Consider the following 19,222-nt stretch of genomic DNA (forward strand, 5'->3'; position numbering starts at 1 on the left):
GTGCAGTGTGAGTGTTGTAATTCTGTCTTTCCCCCAGTCATCTCTGGGGCATTTAGGGGACTTTAATTGTCCTCATGACAATAAAAGCAAGGTTCCAGGTGCTTTGAAGTTTAGAGAGGCCATGGCTCACATGCAGCGCAAGTGGAGGTGTGTCATAATTTTTTTAAAAGGGAGGAACAGGATTGCTGTTGAGGACCGGGAAAGAAGGGGCGGTGAGTAAATGAGGAGAAAAGTTCCAGGTGTCTCTGATAAGGCTCACATGGCCAGAGGGATCTGGAGGAAAAGTTCGAGAGAACGAGAGAGAGAGAGAGAGAGAGAGAGAGAAAGAGAGAGAGAGAGAGAGAGAGAGAGAGAGAGAGAGAGAGAGAGAGAGAGAGAGAGAAACCTGGCTGCTCTGCACGGGCAACTTGGGGCTCACAACTTAAAAGGGAGGGAGCCGTGTGGGAAGGGCTAAGAGCAAGAGAGAGAGAGAGAGAGAGAGAGAGAGAAAGAGAGAGAGAGAGAGAGAGAGAGAGAGAGAGAGAGAGAGAGAGAGAGAGAGAGAGAGAGAGAGAGAGAGAGAGCACAAGAAGACAGCAACTGGGAGAAAGAAAGCGAGACAGATAGTAGAAGAGCAGAAAGAAAATTATTCTGACACACACCCACACATACACACACGCACACACATACACGCATACGGATCTTCAAAGCTGAGGACTTTTCATAGACTGCCTATTACCTAAAAAGATTACATCTGGGGCCCTGGTCTGAATAAATAAGGTGAGAAGAGTGGCAGAGCTCAGTCACTTCAGAGGAAGAGCTCCATCCTGCTCCACCTCAGGACAGAGAGCAGGACACACAGGAGGGACTCTTCACACAGAGTAGTGGAAGGAGTGAAAGAGGCACGCTCTCGTCTCTTTCACTGCCCACACAGACTCACTTGCTGAGGGACCAGGGATTACACAACTTTTGGATTCTCCCATCTTCTGTCATCTTCTGCAGCTTTTTTATTTACATTTTATTTGGACTTTTTTTCTTCAAAGGACATTTTTCTACTCCCTGATTTTTAAAAGTTTGACGGGAGCACGCTGACGGGCACTGTGGCTCCGTCTCTAAGGGCAAGTGGGTGAGTGAACCGAGTTATGGATGTTGACACTTTCCTTTCGGACACGAAGGGAACCAGGTCCAGAGTAGGAATTGACATTTACGACGGACTCTTGGGGCTCTGCCCCTTGGCCTCTTCCATTCTCCCAGGCAGCTCTCCAGCATGTACCTTTCTGTGAGGCTCTTCCTAGTCCTCCACCCACCAGTACAATGTGCACATGGGAAGTGACTAAGAGTGCTGCAGCCTGGGTTCGTGTGTCTTACCCGTCCTCGCTGCTGCTGCTGCTTGTGCTTGCGTTCTCGGCTCTGCCTGTGGCGTGCCACGATGCCCGCAGGGCCGCACGAACCTCCAGGGTGGCCAACAACTCATCCTCAACCGCGGTGGTGGTGGGCCGGCATGTCCGCAGCTACAGCCACCTCACAGGAGATGTGCGACGCAGGAAGCTTTTCTCCTACCAGAAGTTTTTTCTCAGGATTGATAAGAACGGCACTGTCAATGGCACCAAGACAAAGGATGATCCGTTCAGTAAGTATTTTCTCTCTTTTTCTCATGCTTTCTACTTTTTTCCTTTTTCCTCTTAACATGTGGGACCTGTAGAGGCAAAATGTTTCCCGGGATATAGAGCAATTAATTTTCTCGCTGCCTTTGATATATGCCCACAGATAATAAGAACCTTACCTGAGCTTGCAGTGGCACCACTTACCACGTTGTTTGGAAGTTCTGCTTTGCGTGTAAAACAGAAGGGCCCCCCCTTAGGTTTTTTTTTCCCTCAGTGTAGATTCATTCATAGCAGAATTTCTGGAACCAATTAGACATAACAAGGAACACCCCCCCTCTTTTATTTTATTTTATATTTACAGCAAAATCCATCAATTTAAATTAGTCACAAACCTGCCAGCATATTTATATTATCATTACAACAAAAGAATCACTTAAAAATAAAGAGGCTTGCATTTAAGTATTCTACTCTGATCTAAGCTAATGGGTCAAGTCATGTTATTTTACTTTTAACCTCTCCTGAGTGCAAATGATGCTCTGTCCCCTTGCAGCTATATTTAAGTTCAAATAATCCATTAGTCTGCATGTGAAGTTTACTGTTGCACTTTATTCCAGGCTTCTGAATTAAGGCCAAACACCTGGCAAGCACACCCCAAACCCGCCCTGTACACTTTTCGGCGGCTACGCTGTGTGTACATTTGTCCTTATAAAAAGGCTTTGCCATATGGGACCCATGTGCATGTTATTTTTTATTACAGACAGAGAGTGCTGGAACCCTATGAGACATGGCTGCGGGTAGTTCAATTAGCTGAGCACCTCTTAAACGCATCATGCTAAAGGGACTCTGAATAAAGTGGTGAAGCGTGTCGAAAACCAATCAAGTGTTTATTCTATTACGGTGATGTTTGACAGCTAAAGGATAATAAAATGAACTAAATGACCCGACTGAGCCTCGTAGCACCTATATAGGTGGAACGACTTCTATTTGTTAGATGTGCCAACTGCTTACCACATGTGAATATAACTCGGTTGTGATTAGCTCCCACAGTGAGCTCAAGGCACAAACCGTGCTGGTAAATTTTCCAGCCAGCCGCACGAGGGGTTGCAGTGTGAATCGCATCTTGTATTTGTTGCCGTCACAGCAGAAAAATGGAGATGGCCTGCGGGAACACAAGGAATTGTTTCCCCAAAACAAGATTCAGACATTTAGCTCAGGATTCTGTGGATGGCCACGAGGGAGTAGCAGTGCCCTCTTCAACGTGTAAGCGTTCGGCTTCTGAGGTTTGTTTATTCTGTGATCAGAACCCATCTTTGCTGTCTGTAACAAGTCTGTAAAACCTACTCACCAGCAATGACCCCGGAATGTAATGGCAAAATCAGCATCTTTTATTGTGCTGAAATGTTTTTGCTTCACCTTTGTCAAACCTGGTGTCATTTTTAAACTTTCCTTTGCATGTTCTGCTTAATATTTCTTAATATGGGTGTCTGGAGCATATTCCCCAGTGTGTACACATGTGTGGATTGGTATCGCATTAGTGATTACCTCAGGCCAGGTTACTATCCTGAGTGTTTAAAAATGGTCGACTAATTAGGTAATTGACCATCATTAGTGTGATTTGACATGACCCTGAAATTATTCAATGTTAAAAAGGACACCAACATCAGTTCTAATGTAAATAAACATGATCTTTTTATTTAGATTTTTTTATGAATAGTCAATCATTTTGATTCCTTCCTTTGTGCTAGTTTTAGTATAAATCACAGGTCAAGATGCTATAATAGGTGACATGCTTCCAGCATAATATGCTTGTTTAACACTTGTCACTTAAAATGAGATAAACGTAAGGCCAGAAATGTGTGTGTGTGTGTGTGTGTGTGTGTGTGTGTGTGTGTGTGTGTGTGTGTGTGTGTGTGTGTGTGTGTGTGTGTGTGTGTGTGTAGAGGGAGAGAAAGAAAGATTAATATTTGCTATTAAACAAGTGATCATGATCGCATTTCAAGTTTGAGAAACATTTACAGAAAGCCTAAGTGTGATGAAGCGTCCCTCTTTTTCAGACTGAGAGAGCCTCTTTGTCAGGACCCGAGCGCTGAGCCAGTCTTCAGCCGACTTTAGTTCTAAAGTCCCGCTTTCCACAAAAGAACTATGTGTAGCTTGTAATCCAATACCAACCATATTGTTTGATTTCCCCCTTTCAGAATCCATTTGCTCAGTATCACTTTGTCACATTGTTGTTTTGAAACTTGCAATCTCCCACAAGACATTTTTTTTTTTACACGGCCCCTGATTCTGGTGCTGGTGCTGCTGGAAGTCCAAGCTGTCCTTGGCATATTGAGCCCAGTGGAAAACAACAGTCTCACTGTGATGCTTTTTGGACTGAGAAAGCAAAATCAGCTAAACTTACTGCCCAGACTTTCTCTTCCTTTCTTTAACTTAGGGATGGCTCTCAGTTTGTTTTGTTCCTTTAAGAGCGAACCTGATCCAGGTTTTGAACCGTGCAGTTCAGGGGGGAAAATGTAGCATTTTAAGTCCAAATCTGGCCAGGAGGAAACTCTTAATGAGCATCATTAGACCTTGACATGTTTGACTGAGCATATTTAGCAGTTTAGGGTTCAACTACTGGTTGTGGGGTTCAAAGTGCAGGGGTATATCCAATCATTATGTCAACTTGTGGACTGGACATCAAACAGAGGTCAATGTGGTGGCCATTTCCCCCTTTTTCCACCCTTCTGTACTTTAGATTGCAATTGCAATTGCAATTTAGATGCAGTTGAATCTAAAAACGCTCAATTAGGAATTAAGATGGTGCCAGCTGCAAAAAAGATGAATCAAGGCCAAAATTAATTGGGCAGCCAGTGGCACTCTTAGGAGTTAGGAGTCATAACACCTCATCTGTCAGCTCATGTACTTTTTTGCTCGACAAACATTTCTAAAAATTGCATATGGGGTTGTTATATAATGGACGTCCATTTGCAAAAAGGGCCTAAGCCACTTCATTGCTCGTTTTGGAAATATTATTAGGTACAAGAGATACTACCCCTTGTCAAGCGATACTACTCCATTTCACCATTGACCTGAGCTTGAATTGGAGGCTGCTGTGACATTTGTAGTTAACAGGGCTTCTCAGCAGAGTGGATGTGAACCAAGCCCGCAGTTCTTTGACAGTACATGATTGCCAAACTGCAGCAAGTGCATGTACAGGTAATCCAATGGTGTAAAAAGAGGAGAAATGCACTTAATGTGTGCTCTTCATAATGACATCATGCTCCATGTGCATAGCTTTCAAGTGTATTGTGGTTTGAAAAAAGAATTTAACATTAGTGTGTCTTAATTTTGGTTAAGTTTCTACACTCATCTTTCCTAGACAGTTTAAGACAAGTTTTCTCATAACCATCACATTATCATAAACCTACTTTAAGAGGTGTAGATTAGAAATTATATTTCAGTTGGTTAACTTCCTGATTCATCACTTTATACAGAGTGACTATTTTAATTAATCTTTCTTTTATCAAAATCCAATGCTTCTTTACATAAATAAAGCCTGTAACCTTTTATTCAGCAGCTACATCGAAACTTGAAACTGTTTACTGCATTATTTGAGTGAGACCACTGAATGTCAGTTGGTAGCTTCTCAAAATATTTGAAACCCAACCACCTAAACATGCACTCACAAATCAATCAGTGTCGCCTGCTTCCATCTCTTTTGAGTTTAATGTCTTGGTTTTGCCCTATTGAAAGCTCACAGCAGAGGTATGGGAGACCAGATGTATGCCTAACCTTTGACCCCATAACTTAAAGCAAACGGCTGTTTGTAGCATGGCTTGTGCTAGGGAGGAACAGCTCTGTCTCCCTCTCAGCACTGTTTACTTTACACAACTGACTATTAGTCTGTGGACCAAAGTGAATTTGCCAGATAAAGTTTTTCCAAACTATTTATGATGTCTCCGATTAGAATGCTCTGTTTTATTGCAGTCAAATATTGTTTTTAATAGAAGACGGAAACATGGAATGTGTTTCATTGTGCGGTTTACGTTGATTTAGAAGTTGACCGAGACATTGAGGAGTCATATTTTACACCCACCCCATTTCTTTCTCCTAATTATTTAACAATGCCAATAATAGAACCACAAATGGTTTTATGCTTTCAGGATGACTGAAAATCATATTCTTCTGTCGTTTCGGCGCAAAGTGAAATTGACATGAATCCAGTTCGCCATGTCATGTTCCTAAAACAATGTGTCTTAATAACTGCTGCTTCCATAATGGAAACTTGAAAATGTATTTTGTACTAAAAGAAAGTAAACTTCTATGTGGTTATGGAATAAAAGTGAATTGGTGGTGTGACAGAAAATTTTCAAACAGAAAAACAGTTAAAGTACACTTTTGTGCACATATTCGTATAAGGAAAGAAAAAGTGATTGCAATGAAGGGATACCCAGGGGTGGTGTGTTTTTTTTTAATGATGTGACAAATTGTAGATTCATGGATGATGTTCGTGTGCATCTTCCCTCCAAATCCAATATACTTTATACAGATTTGCATGGATTGTTCAGGTAAATGTGAAATGCTATCATCATGAAAGTTTGCTTTTATGTGAGGTGCACCACTCCATTCTAGCTGCGAAAGGAGTAAACATTTTCCCAGGCATGTCTTTACATCATCACTAGGGTGAATTCCTGTGCAGAGTGCGGCTGGACAGATGGTGGTGGTGGTGCTGGTGGTGGTGGTGGATGGAGGAAAGGGGGGTCTAATGGAAGCATCAAAGGTAGTAAAGTAAGACCGGCGATGCAACTGGTGATGGCTGGCCCAGTTTTTGAAGAAGCAAGCAGGAATGCTGGCTAATTATACATTGTGTGAACAAAAAGCACGTAGTCTGTGCAGTGGGAGGGAGCTTATCCTAAGGCAACTGGTGGCTGGAGCAGAAGTCCTGGGTTTTATCTGCCACAGATCCTATATCCTGCTCACGCTCACCCCCAAATATTTAAAGCGAGAGGCTACTAATGCAACATGTTCCCACACTAGGATCTCTCTGCTCTCCGTCTACACGGGTGCCTGCTCTGACATTTAGGAGACTGTGACTGGAGTCCATTTGCCCCCATTGAAGTGCATGTGTGTGTGTGTGTGTGTGTGTGTGTGTGTGTGTGTGTGTGTGTGTGTGTGTGTGTGTGTGTGTGTGTGTGTGGTGTGTTTGCGTGTATAAGCATGTGTGCTAGTTAACACATGCACATTATGAAATGTAAAGCGGCCAAAAAATAATATAAGTAGTCCATGTAACTCATTAAGTTACAAACTGGGAATTAGTTTGTAACTTAAACTATTGTGAATTACAAGCATATATATATATATATATATATATATATATATATATATATATATATATATATATATATATATATATATATATATATATATATATATAATAAATTAAATATAATAATACTACAGTGTTGCTGGATTTTGATGGGTATAGATACATTTTTGTATAGCTCCATCACTCTGAAGTACCTTATATAAAGGTTTATATTAACACGCTTATTCTAATCCATTATCAATTCTATAATAGCAGCATGTTCACAAGGACTTCTCTGACTGATGCTTCACATAAAATAATTTAAAAATATGTATGTATGTAATAATATATGTATGTTATCACTGATCTGGTAAAGACATTACCTGTGACTTTAAGTTAAGCAGAACCTGCAGATTTTGGTTTTGTGTTTACATAAGCCGCTGCATTTTTTTTTTTTTTTATTCATTTCAGTAGAGAGAAAGCAAGAGGCTGGGGAGGGAATGACTCTTTATAGCTGCTGTAACATTAGTGATATCAGGAAGTAACCAACTTCACAGATATACCATAACAGTAAAAGTAGCTATAAATGAATTAAAAGAATGGTGTTACATTCTTTAATGGTAGGTTGTATAACAGGATTTATAAAAGGTAGGATACTGGAACAGGAATAAAATACTAACTTGTTTGCAATTTTGTCACTTGTTTGTGCAAAACAAAAAAGAAAAAGAAGAAGAAAAAAAACATGAACCTTGAAAAAACCCTTTTATACCCTTAAAAGTGAACTAGTTAGGAAATGTAGTACACGGAATTTTACCATATGCATATAAGCTGCTGAGGTGAACAAGACATAACAGATTTATTTAAGCCAAACCTCAAACCTTGTTATTGGTTTGTTTATCTGTCTCCATATGGCTGCTGTCGGGAGAACAAGTTTATGGAGAAATGATGACATGCACTTCATAAACATTATGTTTTCACTGGCTTAATGTGAGTCATCAAGTAACGCAAATCAGTCTGGCTAACAAACACCTAAATCGTGCATATTTGTCCCGTTATGAATGATATGTTAAAACATGTTATTTGATTTCAGAAAAGAGGCACTTCTACAAGCGAAGCATACACAAGTAGAGTTTATGGTGTTACTTTAAATGATGAAGTTTTCCAGCATGTTGTGAAATTCTCAAGTGTGTTTCTTCGAGATCGCAAGTTCTTGGCAAAGACAGATATGTGGAGAACAAAGCCATAACGAAAGACACATGACGGCTTATGTTATGGCCTTTTTAGCAGATGTCCACTCTTTAAATGATGAATTGTTTGATGGGAGGGAAATCCATATAGTGAATTTAGAGCAAAGTAATGAATTGTGGAGGTGTTCAAATTTAACTGGAAGACAATGCTTCGAAATATTCCCTTCAAGAAGCATTTAGATAAGTACATGTACGACTGTGAGCCATGTAACTGAAAAGCACGTTCATATTAATGCCATTATTTTAAATGTTATCATTAAAAATGTTAACAAGTGTTATGTAGAAAAGAAAATGTGGCATAATTTTTAGATCGCTTATGGTAAAGTGCTTTGTAACAGGCAAGGTGAAGATACATTTTCTGATATGAGCGTTTACATTTTGCCAATACTCACTAACATGGCAAGCTACGTTTTTTTGTCTTATTAAATTCATGAGAGAGAGAGAGAGAGAGAGAGAGAGAGAGAGAGAGAGAGAGAGAGAGAGAGAGAGAGAGAGAGAGAGAGAAGAACTAGTGATGGAACAACTCTTTATAGCAGCTATAACCTACGTAATAACAGGGACTAGACCTACCGCAACATTAAATGTAAGAGGGATAAACCACTGTGGGAAGTGATCTAACAGAAGGGTGGTTATAGATTCTGCTTTATCCCACTACCCCATTATTTACTGTAACAACATGGCACTGAACTCTAATGAGTAATTAAAGTTTCAGGGTAAAATAAATACCAAAAAAGAATTACTACTATGTTCTATCAGGATTTCTGAAACTATTTCAGGGGTACATTTAGCATGTAAGGGACCCTTTTGCATTTGCATTAAGTCATGAGAATTGTTTTGTGGCATCAAACCACGTGGCAGGATCAAATATTTGACTGGATATTAAACATTAGTTCTAGCAGTGTAGGAGGTATTACTGAGTGGTACAAAATTTTAGGACTTATTATCTGTGCTCTAATAAGACCCCAATGAGAATGATGGACATTGCACTAAACAGAACTGCAGAGAATGTGAATGTTTTACATTATTCTTAGTTATGAATAATGAATTGTATAACTGGTAGAACCATGGTTGGCTGTGAGAGCAATGCTGTTTAAAATAGCGTGTGAGGCCACATTGCCACAGGAGGGAGGCCATAACGAGAGAATTGAGCAATCACTCCAGCACTCAGCTCCAGGAGCAATGGGGGTCTGCAATGGCCAGATCAAAGGTGCAGGCCGGTGTCATCAAGAGCCAAAGCGGGGTCAGCAGCAACGACCGTTTTTAATGGGGACCCTGTTTCCTTTATGGTCTGGGAACTACGAGGCTAATTGATGACATGTCTGTCATAGAAGCCACAGTTCAGGCTTCCCAGGACAATTAAGCATTCTGACATGGAAATATGCCCAGGCTTGTTAGGGGGTGTCAAGAGAAACAAAATAGGGAGAAAGAAAACCGTCAAGAAAGAAATATTAGCTATTTAACAGGTACATATTTTCCATTGCATTTTAAAGTACCTGGATTATTAGCCAGGTTATTATTTAGCCAAAAAATATATATTTAAAAAACAAAACACAGCAACTAACACACAAAAACACCGGTGATTCTGGGGGCCTCTTTTGCTCTGCTTTGGGCCTTTTCACTCTGCTACAAAACATGAAGCATTTTTTTTTGTAATCATCCCAAGATGCGATAACGTGTGTTCTGACACTCTGCCAAGCGAGCGTAGACAGGCGTCGAGCATGAGGGTGACCACCTACAGAGTATGGGGCAGAAGCCAGGTCTGCGTAAAAAAAAAACTAATGCATACTACAGAAAAACAGATCTGGATCAGAACCGGAATTAAACCATCAATGTACACACACAAATACAAGCATACACACAAACACACCCTTAAGACACGTGGCCAGGGAGCTGAACTTTACACGGCAAGCTTGTTAAAAACCGAGATGCTTTTAAGCAGTTGTAATCCGAGCTCTAAAAGGGGTTTAAACCAAGGATAGCAGAGGGATTAAGTTGCACCATAAGAAACTTCTCACACTTTTTGTTGCAGCAGATGCCGTGAATGACACCAACATTTTAAGGACCAGGACCTGATATAAATATTATCAGTCTCTGACTTTGCCAAGAGTTTGCACAGTTTTTTTTGTGCATTAACACATCCTGATGTCTGCTGCATTGTAGGGGGTCCTGCCCATTTTCTCAAGGAATCTGCCACATAAAAACTTGTTACATGCACAGGTGTTTTTTTTTAGCTAACGTCCAAAAAATGTTTATTAGATAAATGTAGCCTAGTTCCAGATTGCATTTTTCTTAAACCATGGTTTACAGTAAGTAATTAGCATTAGAGAGGGCGAGTGAAGCAGATACACACACACAAACAGGGAGAGAAAGACAGAGAGACAGACAGACACACAGAGGCAGAAAGACACAAGAACAGGGAGAGACATAACAGACATACAAACGCAAAGAAATATACAGGGAGAAATACAATCACCATACACACACACAGAGAGAGAGAGAGAAAGAGAGAGAGAGAGAGAGAGAGAGAGAGAGAGAGAGAGAGAGAGAGAGAGAGTCATTAAATTTAAAGAGATTTAAAATAAAATATAACTGTCGTAAGAAAAATCATACTATATTTTAAATGGTAACCCCAAAAACATTCCAGATTTGAGCTGCACTGACCAATGTAGTTCATTTTTATAAAAGAAACATGTTTGTCAAAAGAACTGTGTTCATTGAATTTATTTTGTTTCTAAGCATGTACAGGTTAAGATCTAAAGGAACAAATTCTTTTTTTTTTCTTAACAATCTTGCATCTTTTGTTGTTGAGCTTCTTTTCAACTTGTATGTGCAGGCAGATGAAACAGTTGTGGTGATTAACGAATGGGCTGCAAAAAGAAAATTGGCCCTTGTTGATCTAATGGACCACATCAAACAGCTCAATGAGAGAGCCTATAGTTCAGGTGCGACTGTGCTCAACGATCCCCAGTAACTCTCAGTTTTACACTTTACACCAAAAGAGTAGAATATAGAGAATATAGAGTATGCAAGATGTGTGGCATCCCTCATAGAGCCAGATTGCATCAGATACTGATACATATACAATTGCGATGCCGCACTGTCCAAATTTACGCACACACTCATCACATTCAAAATCCACGCTGTCATTCTTTGATCAGAGGATCATCTGCTCTAATCCAACAGTTCTGTCATCTAGGCTCTGGTCTTTCTCTTTCATTCTGTCGCTCTATCTTGCTGGCAAACCTGAGGCAAGGGAGGACAGAGAGAGGCTCACTAGATTCTCTTACATCTCTCTTCAGATGGCTGCAACCTGAGTCTGGACGGAAGGATGACTCTTAGATCCCACCTAATCCATCTGTTGTGTCCTTACTAATGCAGGTGTGGCTTCAAGGAACAGGAGTGATAAATCAAATGCGGCCGAGACCTGTTGGGTGCATGAAGTTAGCCTCATTGATTTTCCATTAGAAAATAGAAGGAAACAATATTTTCCACGTACACCAGTTCCTATATGAACGGGAATGTTCACGGGAATGTTTGCAGCAATGGACTGGCATCGTAACCTCAGTCAATTCTCACACCTTGCGTGTTTCTCTGAAAGTCTACGGATCCTATTGAACTATCGCCAAGATAAAACACTTACTGATAAAAAAATCATATTTCTATCTATTTATAGGGAATGTTACATGACTTATGGGAAAGATACAGTGTGACCTGACAAAGCTTTAACACTGGAGACTCCTTCCATAAATATTTTCTAATCAAACATTTAATGTTAACAATTCCATATTAATTATTATTCCATATTAACAATTATACATGTATTAATCCAAGTCTTGATGAATGAGCTGTTAACATAAAAAAACAAGTTTGTGAATGGTTTTTAGAGCTGCCGTTGTACAAATTCAAGATGAAAATGAAACAATTTTAATCATCTTCATTGATTCTGAGTTTGCCAATACAATTCAGAAAGGACATATCCTTCTGAGCAGATTCATTCATGTATTTTGAAAGCAGAAATTCCCATTGTGTCCTAAACCACTGCACCACATTTGTGTGACATCAATGAAAAACTGGATGTGGTTTTGAAACGGATATTTGCACAATAGATTTTGGGTGACAATTGTTCTTCCCAGGTAATAGTTTCAGGTTTCTAGAAACCTTTGTTAAAGCAAAAGATGTTTCTCTTTTTAAAATGTTTTAGAAAGCATTCTTATAAAGTTTTGTTTGCCTGAACATTAACAAAAACCTGCCCATGGTGTTCATTCTCAACTGGGAATGTTGGGAATGAAGCAGAGAACATTTTTTGTAACATTACACCCTTCCTTCTACCTAAAGGCTGTTCTTATGATGGTTTCTGCTGGCTTACCATACTTTTGTTATTAGTATCTTGCATCTTGTGTGCAGGGGGTCATTTTATCTACCAATTTTGACTTTCTTTATGAATTGAAACTTTTAATCAAAATTAAAACTGAAAACTAAAAGGTCAAATACATTTATTTTTCATTAATAAGGCTAAAGTTAGAAGTATTGTAGCATAGCACTTTTAATGGAATGGATATATTTTTATTAAAATAATATATTTAATAAAATTTACATTATTGCTATTTAAATGTAAATCACTTGCAAAGGTGGTAAACAGCAAAGAATTGCATCCCCTCTGTCACCAACATGTCAACACAATATTTGATTTCATTTCAGCAAAAATGAAAACGCAAACTATATGCACCACCAGTTTGCATCCAACCAATCAACTGGATGTCGATTCAGGAAGCAAGTTCCACCTCTTGCTCTCGGCATTCATGCATGCCTAGATGCATGGTGCATGTTTTGAACTGTTCCTTTATATAGAGAACACTTTTTCAAGATAATTTTTTATATATTATTATATATTATATTATCTATTATTATTATGATAGTATTATTGTTATTATTAGTACTTTGTTTTAGGGTTTTACAAAGTGCTAATGCAATTTACATCAGATGCTTGAAAGTTTGTTATAAACACAAAAATACAGCAGTACTGATAAACTTGTCACAAGCTAGGTAACTAAATAAGGAAATGTAGTGTAAGAATTCTGCTGGACACAGCAGCTTCTGTGGGCTGGGGCTTTAGGTGGGATGGGAGGTGGGGTCATTGAGTAAACTTGTGCTTCCCCATGGAGCTTTTTGGAGCTGTAGCTCAGTTTTTTTTCCCCCCAAAAGCACTTTTTAATGCATTTGTTTTAGACTTATTAACAATTATGGTCTTCCTTGTTTTTGTATCATTTGCAGGTATACTCGAAATCAAGTCTGTGGATGTTGGCATTGTGGCAATTAAAGGCCTCAATAGCAACTACTACCTTGCGATCAACAAGAAGGGGTTGGTGTATGGAGCGGTAGGTTATTTTTTTCTGCTTTAATACCTGTGAATTTTGCATATTTTATTGTGTATAGCCTCTACATCCATATTTTGTCCTGTAAGAAATATCAGCTCATCATCAAGCCCTGAGTTTAAGTGAAATATGTTCATCCTATCACAGCTCAAGCCAAAATGGCATCATGGCTAGCTTTTATGTTTATTTCCTTTTCATTATCATGGTAGCATAGGTGAAATGCTTTGTATAATACCTAGTGCAGGCCTAATTTGCACTGCTCCTGCTGGTTAAGTAGCCACTAGTAGCTATTTGACATTACGGTCTAAACAATATGTTATTTATCAGAAGACAAACTATACCACATTTCTAACACAATGGCTAACATTAGCCTACCTTCTGTTCTGATGTAAAATTTGTCTGTATTTGCATATGTGCACTAAAAATTCCTAACAACTAATATAAAAATGGTTCATTAGCTAAACGTGAGTTCAGTTTTAATGCACAACTGTGTTTAACATCAGCATTAGACAGTTCGTGTTTAGCAGGTCTGTAAAAGATCAGCAAAGACGCAGGTTCTTTGATGTGTCTCGAGGCCCTTAAAAAGCCTTGGGTCCTTTTAAAGGACAGTTCCACTCCAATGCCTGTAAATAATCTCCTAGCTAAAAAGACTTCTGTCATCTTTGGGAAAGTAAGCCGAGAAGCCCCTTCTTACCTCAAAACACTGCAAAATGCTCGTAACGGCGCTCCATTCACTGTCAGGCAACACTATCCACAGCTCAGCCTTTGTCCCTCAGGGCCTCCAGCTCCATCGGAACTCGTTCAGCTGCTCTCATGAATTGCAAATGTTACCTGAAACAGGAGAGAGAGAAAAACAGCCGATTACGTCTTACAGAAGTAAAGCCAAATAAGGGAGGAAAACACAAAAAAAAAAAAAACACAAAGATGATGCAAAAACTGTATAGTATTTCCTGCTATTGCAAAAACAAGTTGACACTGAATAATAGCATGATTGTTCAATTATTTTATAAATAGACTTTGATTTGATTATTAGGACTTAAAAAAAAAAAAAACATTTTCATTGAACATTTTGTTTAAAAAATATTCCTATTATTATATCTTGTGGCCATACAGGATGTTAAACATCTGAGTGATTATGTGAAAAATATATACCCAGCAAAACGTTTTTCTCTTTTCTATTTTCCAGAAGGAGTTTGGCACTGACTGTAAGTTGATAGAGCGGATCGAGGAGAACCGATACAACACGTACGCCTCGGCGGAGTGGAAGAACAAGAAGAAACACATGTTCGTGGGTCTGAGCGCCAACGGCAAGCCAATGAGGGCCAAGAAGACGCGCAGAAAAAACACGGCCACGCACTTCCTGCCCATTCCCATTCCATAGGGCCTGTACATGGGAAATGCTCACTGCACTGAGGAAACACTTGGAACTTTTTTCAACAGTATCAAGAGATGTATTTGGAAGGACAGCGGACAGCACTATGTACAGGAACTGAGCTGAACTCTTTGCTGATATATATCATATATAATGTTTAAATTATTGGCACCTGAGATAATATGAGACACCAAAATCCTTGATGGACCAGAAAGGATAAAAGAACAAGAAAGACACGCCCCCTTCCTGAGTGGCCTAAAGAGACAATTTACAGAGTGCATCACATGTATTGTGTACTTGTGTGTTTAGGGATGTGTGTGTGTGTGTGTGTGTGTGTGTGTGTGTGTGTGTGTGTGTGTGTGTGTGTGTGTGTGTGTGTGTGTGTGTGTGTGTGTGTGTGTGTGTGTGTGTGTGTGTGTGTGTGTGTTGACCTTTGGACACAGTTATTTATGCTATACTAACTTGTATAGTATGCTATACTGACTTTTCTAACGGACTCGCTGTGTTCTGTCTGCAAATGCAAACATGTCCCAGAACAAATGATGAGACGGAGGGATGTCAATCAAAGCGCTGGACTCAGCCAAGCATAGCATAAAACAACTTTAAAAAATCCTTATTAACATGCAAAGCCACTGTATTTGATAGCTCCATTCTTTACCTGACTGCTTTGAAATAAATTATTTATTTTATGTAATATTTAAAGGGATACAAAGACAAAAAATATTAAATGGACAATTTTTTTTTATCATTTATGCTCTTCTCTTTAAAAAAAAGCTATTCTATCGGTAAAACATGGAATAAATAAATACATTTCTGTTTATTGCAGAATTTATGTCAGTTTTGTGTGGAGGTGAATTTTTCTACTAAGTAAATCATCAGCTTTGTGGACCTGCTGATGTACTTTCTGATGCTGTTGACACTGTTATACATAAGCAAAAATAAAAACATAGGCAAAATGAAGTTTCTGTATTAAAACTTTCATAGTTTTAAATCACTTTCTCGCTCAGTACCACTCCACACCAGCATCAGACATTTTATGTTATGCAACCACAGTAAGCAAACATGGTCACATACATATAACTTGGGTGGTTCATTTAATTGATTTTGTCTAGAGTTAATTATAGATACATTTCAGTAGATACATTTAAAGTCAATTTAAAAAATATATGTTTACCAGCTAAATCGTTATTTTAAACTTTGCTTTGTTTGGCACACAGTTCATTGATATAGTAGGGAAATTCTGTCTCAAAATCTCATACAAATCTTTTTTGCTTCTAATCACACCATAGAACTTTGTAATCACGTCTTTTAAATAAACAATTTTGAAAAGCCAGAGTGATATATATGAATTTGGGTGGGGCCTGGTGGGGGTGATTAACATTATATCAGACTTCAACATTGTACATGTTGACAATACACACATTTCTGGCTTTCTTTTGAAGTTTTTTAGATAAGATGAATTATGTTTGGTGATTTTTTTTGTCTACTAGGGGTGTAATGGTACACGAAATTCGGTTTTTAAGTCACGGTTCGGTATACTATACGGTAAAAAATTTCGGAGAAAATGCAAAAAAAAAAATTGTTTGTCTTTTTTATTAACAGTTTATTATTAACATTCGAAGATTTTACATTTTTAAAACAATTTTAAATAAAATGCCTGCTTGGTTATATATTATTATATTATATTAAATAATATTTGATATAAAAAATAGAATAAATAAAATGCATGTAATACACTTTTTTATGTTAAGTGATTAAATCAAATTCAATAAATGATAGAAGCTGTGACACGGGTTCAATCCCCGGTCAGGGAACGGACCCCAACCATTAGGGTTGCACAAGCCAGTGCACTCTTAGTGCCGGTCCCAGGCCCGGAAAAATGGGGAGGGTTGCGTTAGGAAGCGCATCCAGCGTAAAAACGTGCCAAATCGGTTATGCGGATCATGAATACGGATGATCCGCTGTGGCGACCCCTAATGGGAGAAGCAGAAAGAAAGTTTTAAATGATAAAATGTAATTAAATAGTTTACATTTGTTAGACCCCATTTGGGTAATACAGAAATTCATGAAGCTGGACATAAAACAAAAACCACTTCCTGGTTAGCGGCTAAAGCTAGTGCTATGGATTCTTTTAGTGTTTTCATGCATGAGCAAAACAAATATTATTGTCACCACAGTGACACTGCACTAACTCTAGTTTTTTATACCTGAGGGAACTCAGATTTTAACTATGTTAAAAAGTTTTGCATTTGGTACACGTGTGTACTGAACTAAAAGCCCTGTACCGAAAAATGTAGGTATAAATACGTGTACTGTCACACCCCTTGTATCTACCAAATAATAAATGTACATTTATGGCATTTGGCAGACACCCTTAACCAGAATGATTTACAATTATCTCATTCAAACAACTGAGCAATTAAGGATTAAGGCAGTGGGATTTGAACTTACTTACCCCCTAAACATGTTTCTACCCCTTCCCCCCAAAAAAAAATCAATTTTAGCTAAAAACGTTTATAAATACACAATTGAATCTTCATAAACGTGTGCTATTGTCACATTTCATCATTTGTTTTTAAACCCTCTATAAAGCACTAAACAAAATGATACCATTCTGCAATTTCAGTTTTCAAAATGGCCGCCCTCATAGCAGCACAAGTATATAGAGCATATAAGCCAAGTCTGGTGTACAGAAAAAGCTTGCTTGAAGCTGGGTAGCTTACAAGTGATAGAAACTTATGTCACATGAAATAGTTTTCACAAATACACAAATATTTACACTTTAAATCAGTTACAATTGTAAGCCTTTGGGAGACAGGAAACAGGACCTAAGGGTTTGTGTAATGCTATGTTGAACTTATAGATGGTGTTCAGGTTTATAAATGACAGGTCCCTCTGTGTCCTAAACCATATGAAAAAATCTATATGACATCATTGAACAACTGGAAAACATTTACACAAAAGATTTTGATGTGAGACACACAATGCATGGCTGCTACATTGACATCAGACCACATGGTAGAAAAATTTGTATATATATATATTTTTTTTTATTACAAATTATGAAGACTACATCAACTACTAAGCTGACATTGTGAGCTATCTTTTACCTTTAGGTAGTTTTGCATCTATTTCCAGGCTGTTGATTAGCACTGCATCTCAGCTGCACACCTCTGGTTGATCGTAACCACGTGTTTACTCTTTCGTCTCTTTCTACTAATCATGCTTCCCACCCTGGCTCTTCAAAGAGCGGGTGGACAAAGAAAGGGTCTGTAGGACAGCGTAAATATTAGTTAGCTGATTCTATCATGAGCTGATTCTAATTATCTTTAATGCAATGTTCGTTCCCTTCCCGTTAGCTCCGAAAGCCTGCACTTAGCCGGAAAATAAAGAGAGGGAAACTACATTGTGTGTGCGGGGGTTCCCTGGTTTTTTCATCTTTTCATCACTGTCAATCATGGCTCATTTCCTGTCTCACGCTCCGTAATCACGTTGAGAGGCAACGTTTTTAATCATAAGCAGCGTCCTGACATGTTTCGAGTTTTGTGTGCATGCTCTGTGCGTCTGATGCGCTGGCTCCACATTTGACTCATGACTTTTCTATGCTTTCCTCCCTTTCAAGTTGAGACAGCGCTGTTTGTTTACATGTCCTCCTCTCTGTTCCATAAACTGACTTTTATGTTGGATTAGCAAATGCGAAATGGATTTGTGTGTCCGTCCGAACTCATCAATCCAGCACTTCACAGCTCGTGCACATCAGTATTTTATGTTGAAGCTTTCTTTGCAAATCCATTCTCGCCTTTAATGTAGCACACATGGACACGGAGAGTGTATATTAGCAGCATTTATCATTGAGAAGTTTATTAAAGCGCTGACTGTCAGTGCAGCTCTTTTTTCTCGCCTCACTTTCACTTTTTAACCTTTTTGTATACAAAACTTGCTAAGAGAGCAACACATTCAGCTACATCATACATATTCAGCGCTCGGGGGCCCGAAGGAATTCCCGCATGTTTATCCAAGTTGAAATATATATATTACAGCCTTCGCAGCTTCACAGCTCGCCCCAGATCCCCAGAGCAAATCTGTGGCTTGTTGACCAAAAACCACAGGAGCAGCTGTGAATATTTCATTCCAGAGAGGTTGCCGGTGGGACGGTGATGGGGGGGTGAGTTCGGGTATTTTTTTTAATAGCCCAGTATTTTTGGACGTTGACGTGGTGACGTTGAGCCAGGCCCAAGGAGTTTCCAGTAACAGAGGCGCGCTCAGCATCATCTTGGAGGAGCCCGGAATGTCTCTGCAGAGCATCGGAGCTCGTGTCAGCAAAAAATCCAAAAGAGCAACACGTCTAAATATAGTGCGAT

The 19,222-nt window shown here is 38.9% G+C and overlaps 1 protein-coding gene across 1 annotated transcript; it reads left to right on the forward strand.

Moving 5' to 3' along the window:
- Positions 1 to 510: 510 nt before the first annotated feature.
- Positions 511 to 16,194, forward strand: fgf10a (fibroblast growth factor 10a). The gene is made up of 3 exons (XM_083565289.1): positions 511 to 1,609; positions 13,389 to 13,492; positions 14,676 to 16,194. The coding sequence occupies exons 1-3, from the start codon at positions 1,294 to 1,296 to the stop codon at positions 14,868 to 14,870; spliced, it is 615 nt and encodes a 204-aa protein (XP_083421415.1). The 5' UTR covers positions 511 to 1,293; the 3' UTR covers positions 14,871 to 16,194.
- Positions 16,195 to 19,222: the final 3,028 nt, after the last annotated feature.

This window comes from Silurus aristotelis (genome assembly GCF_946808225.1).
Source record: "Silurus aristotelis genome assembly, chromosome: 16".
Taxonomy (NCBI): domain Eukaryota; kingdom Metazoa; phylum Chordata; class Actinopteri; order Siluriformes; family Siluridae; genus Silurus; species Silurus aristotelis.

What these genes read in the sequence shown, in the direction of transcription:
- fgf10a (XM_083565289.1), top strand. Translation starts at nt 1,294, where the DNA reads ATGTGCACATGGGAAGTGACTAAGAGTGCTGCAGCCTGGGTTCGTGTG. An exon ending in GACAAAGGATGATCCGTTCA is followed by an intron (nt 1,610 to 13,388) that starts GTAAGTATTTTC and finishes TATCATTTGCAG; the next exon opens with GTATACTCGAAATCAAGTCT. An exon ending in AGGGGTTGGTGTATGGAGCG is followed by an intron (nt 13,493 to 14,675) that starts GTAGGTTATTTT and finishes TCTATTTTCCAG; the next exon opens with AAGGAGTTTGGCACTGACTG.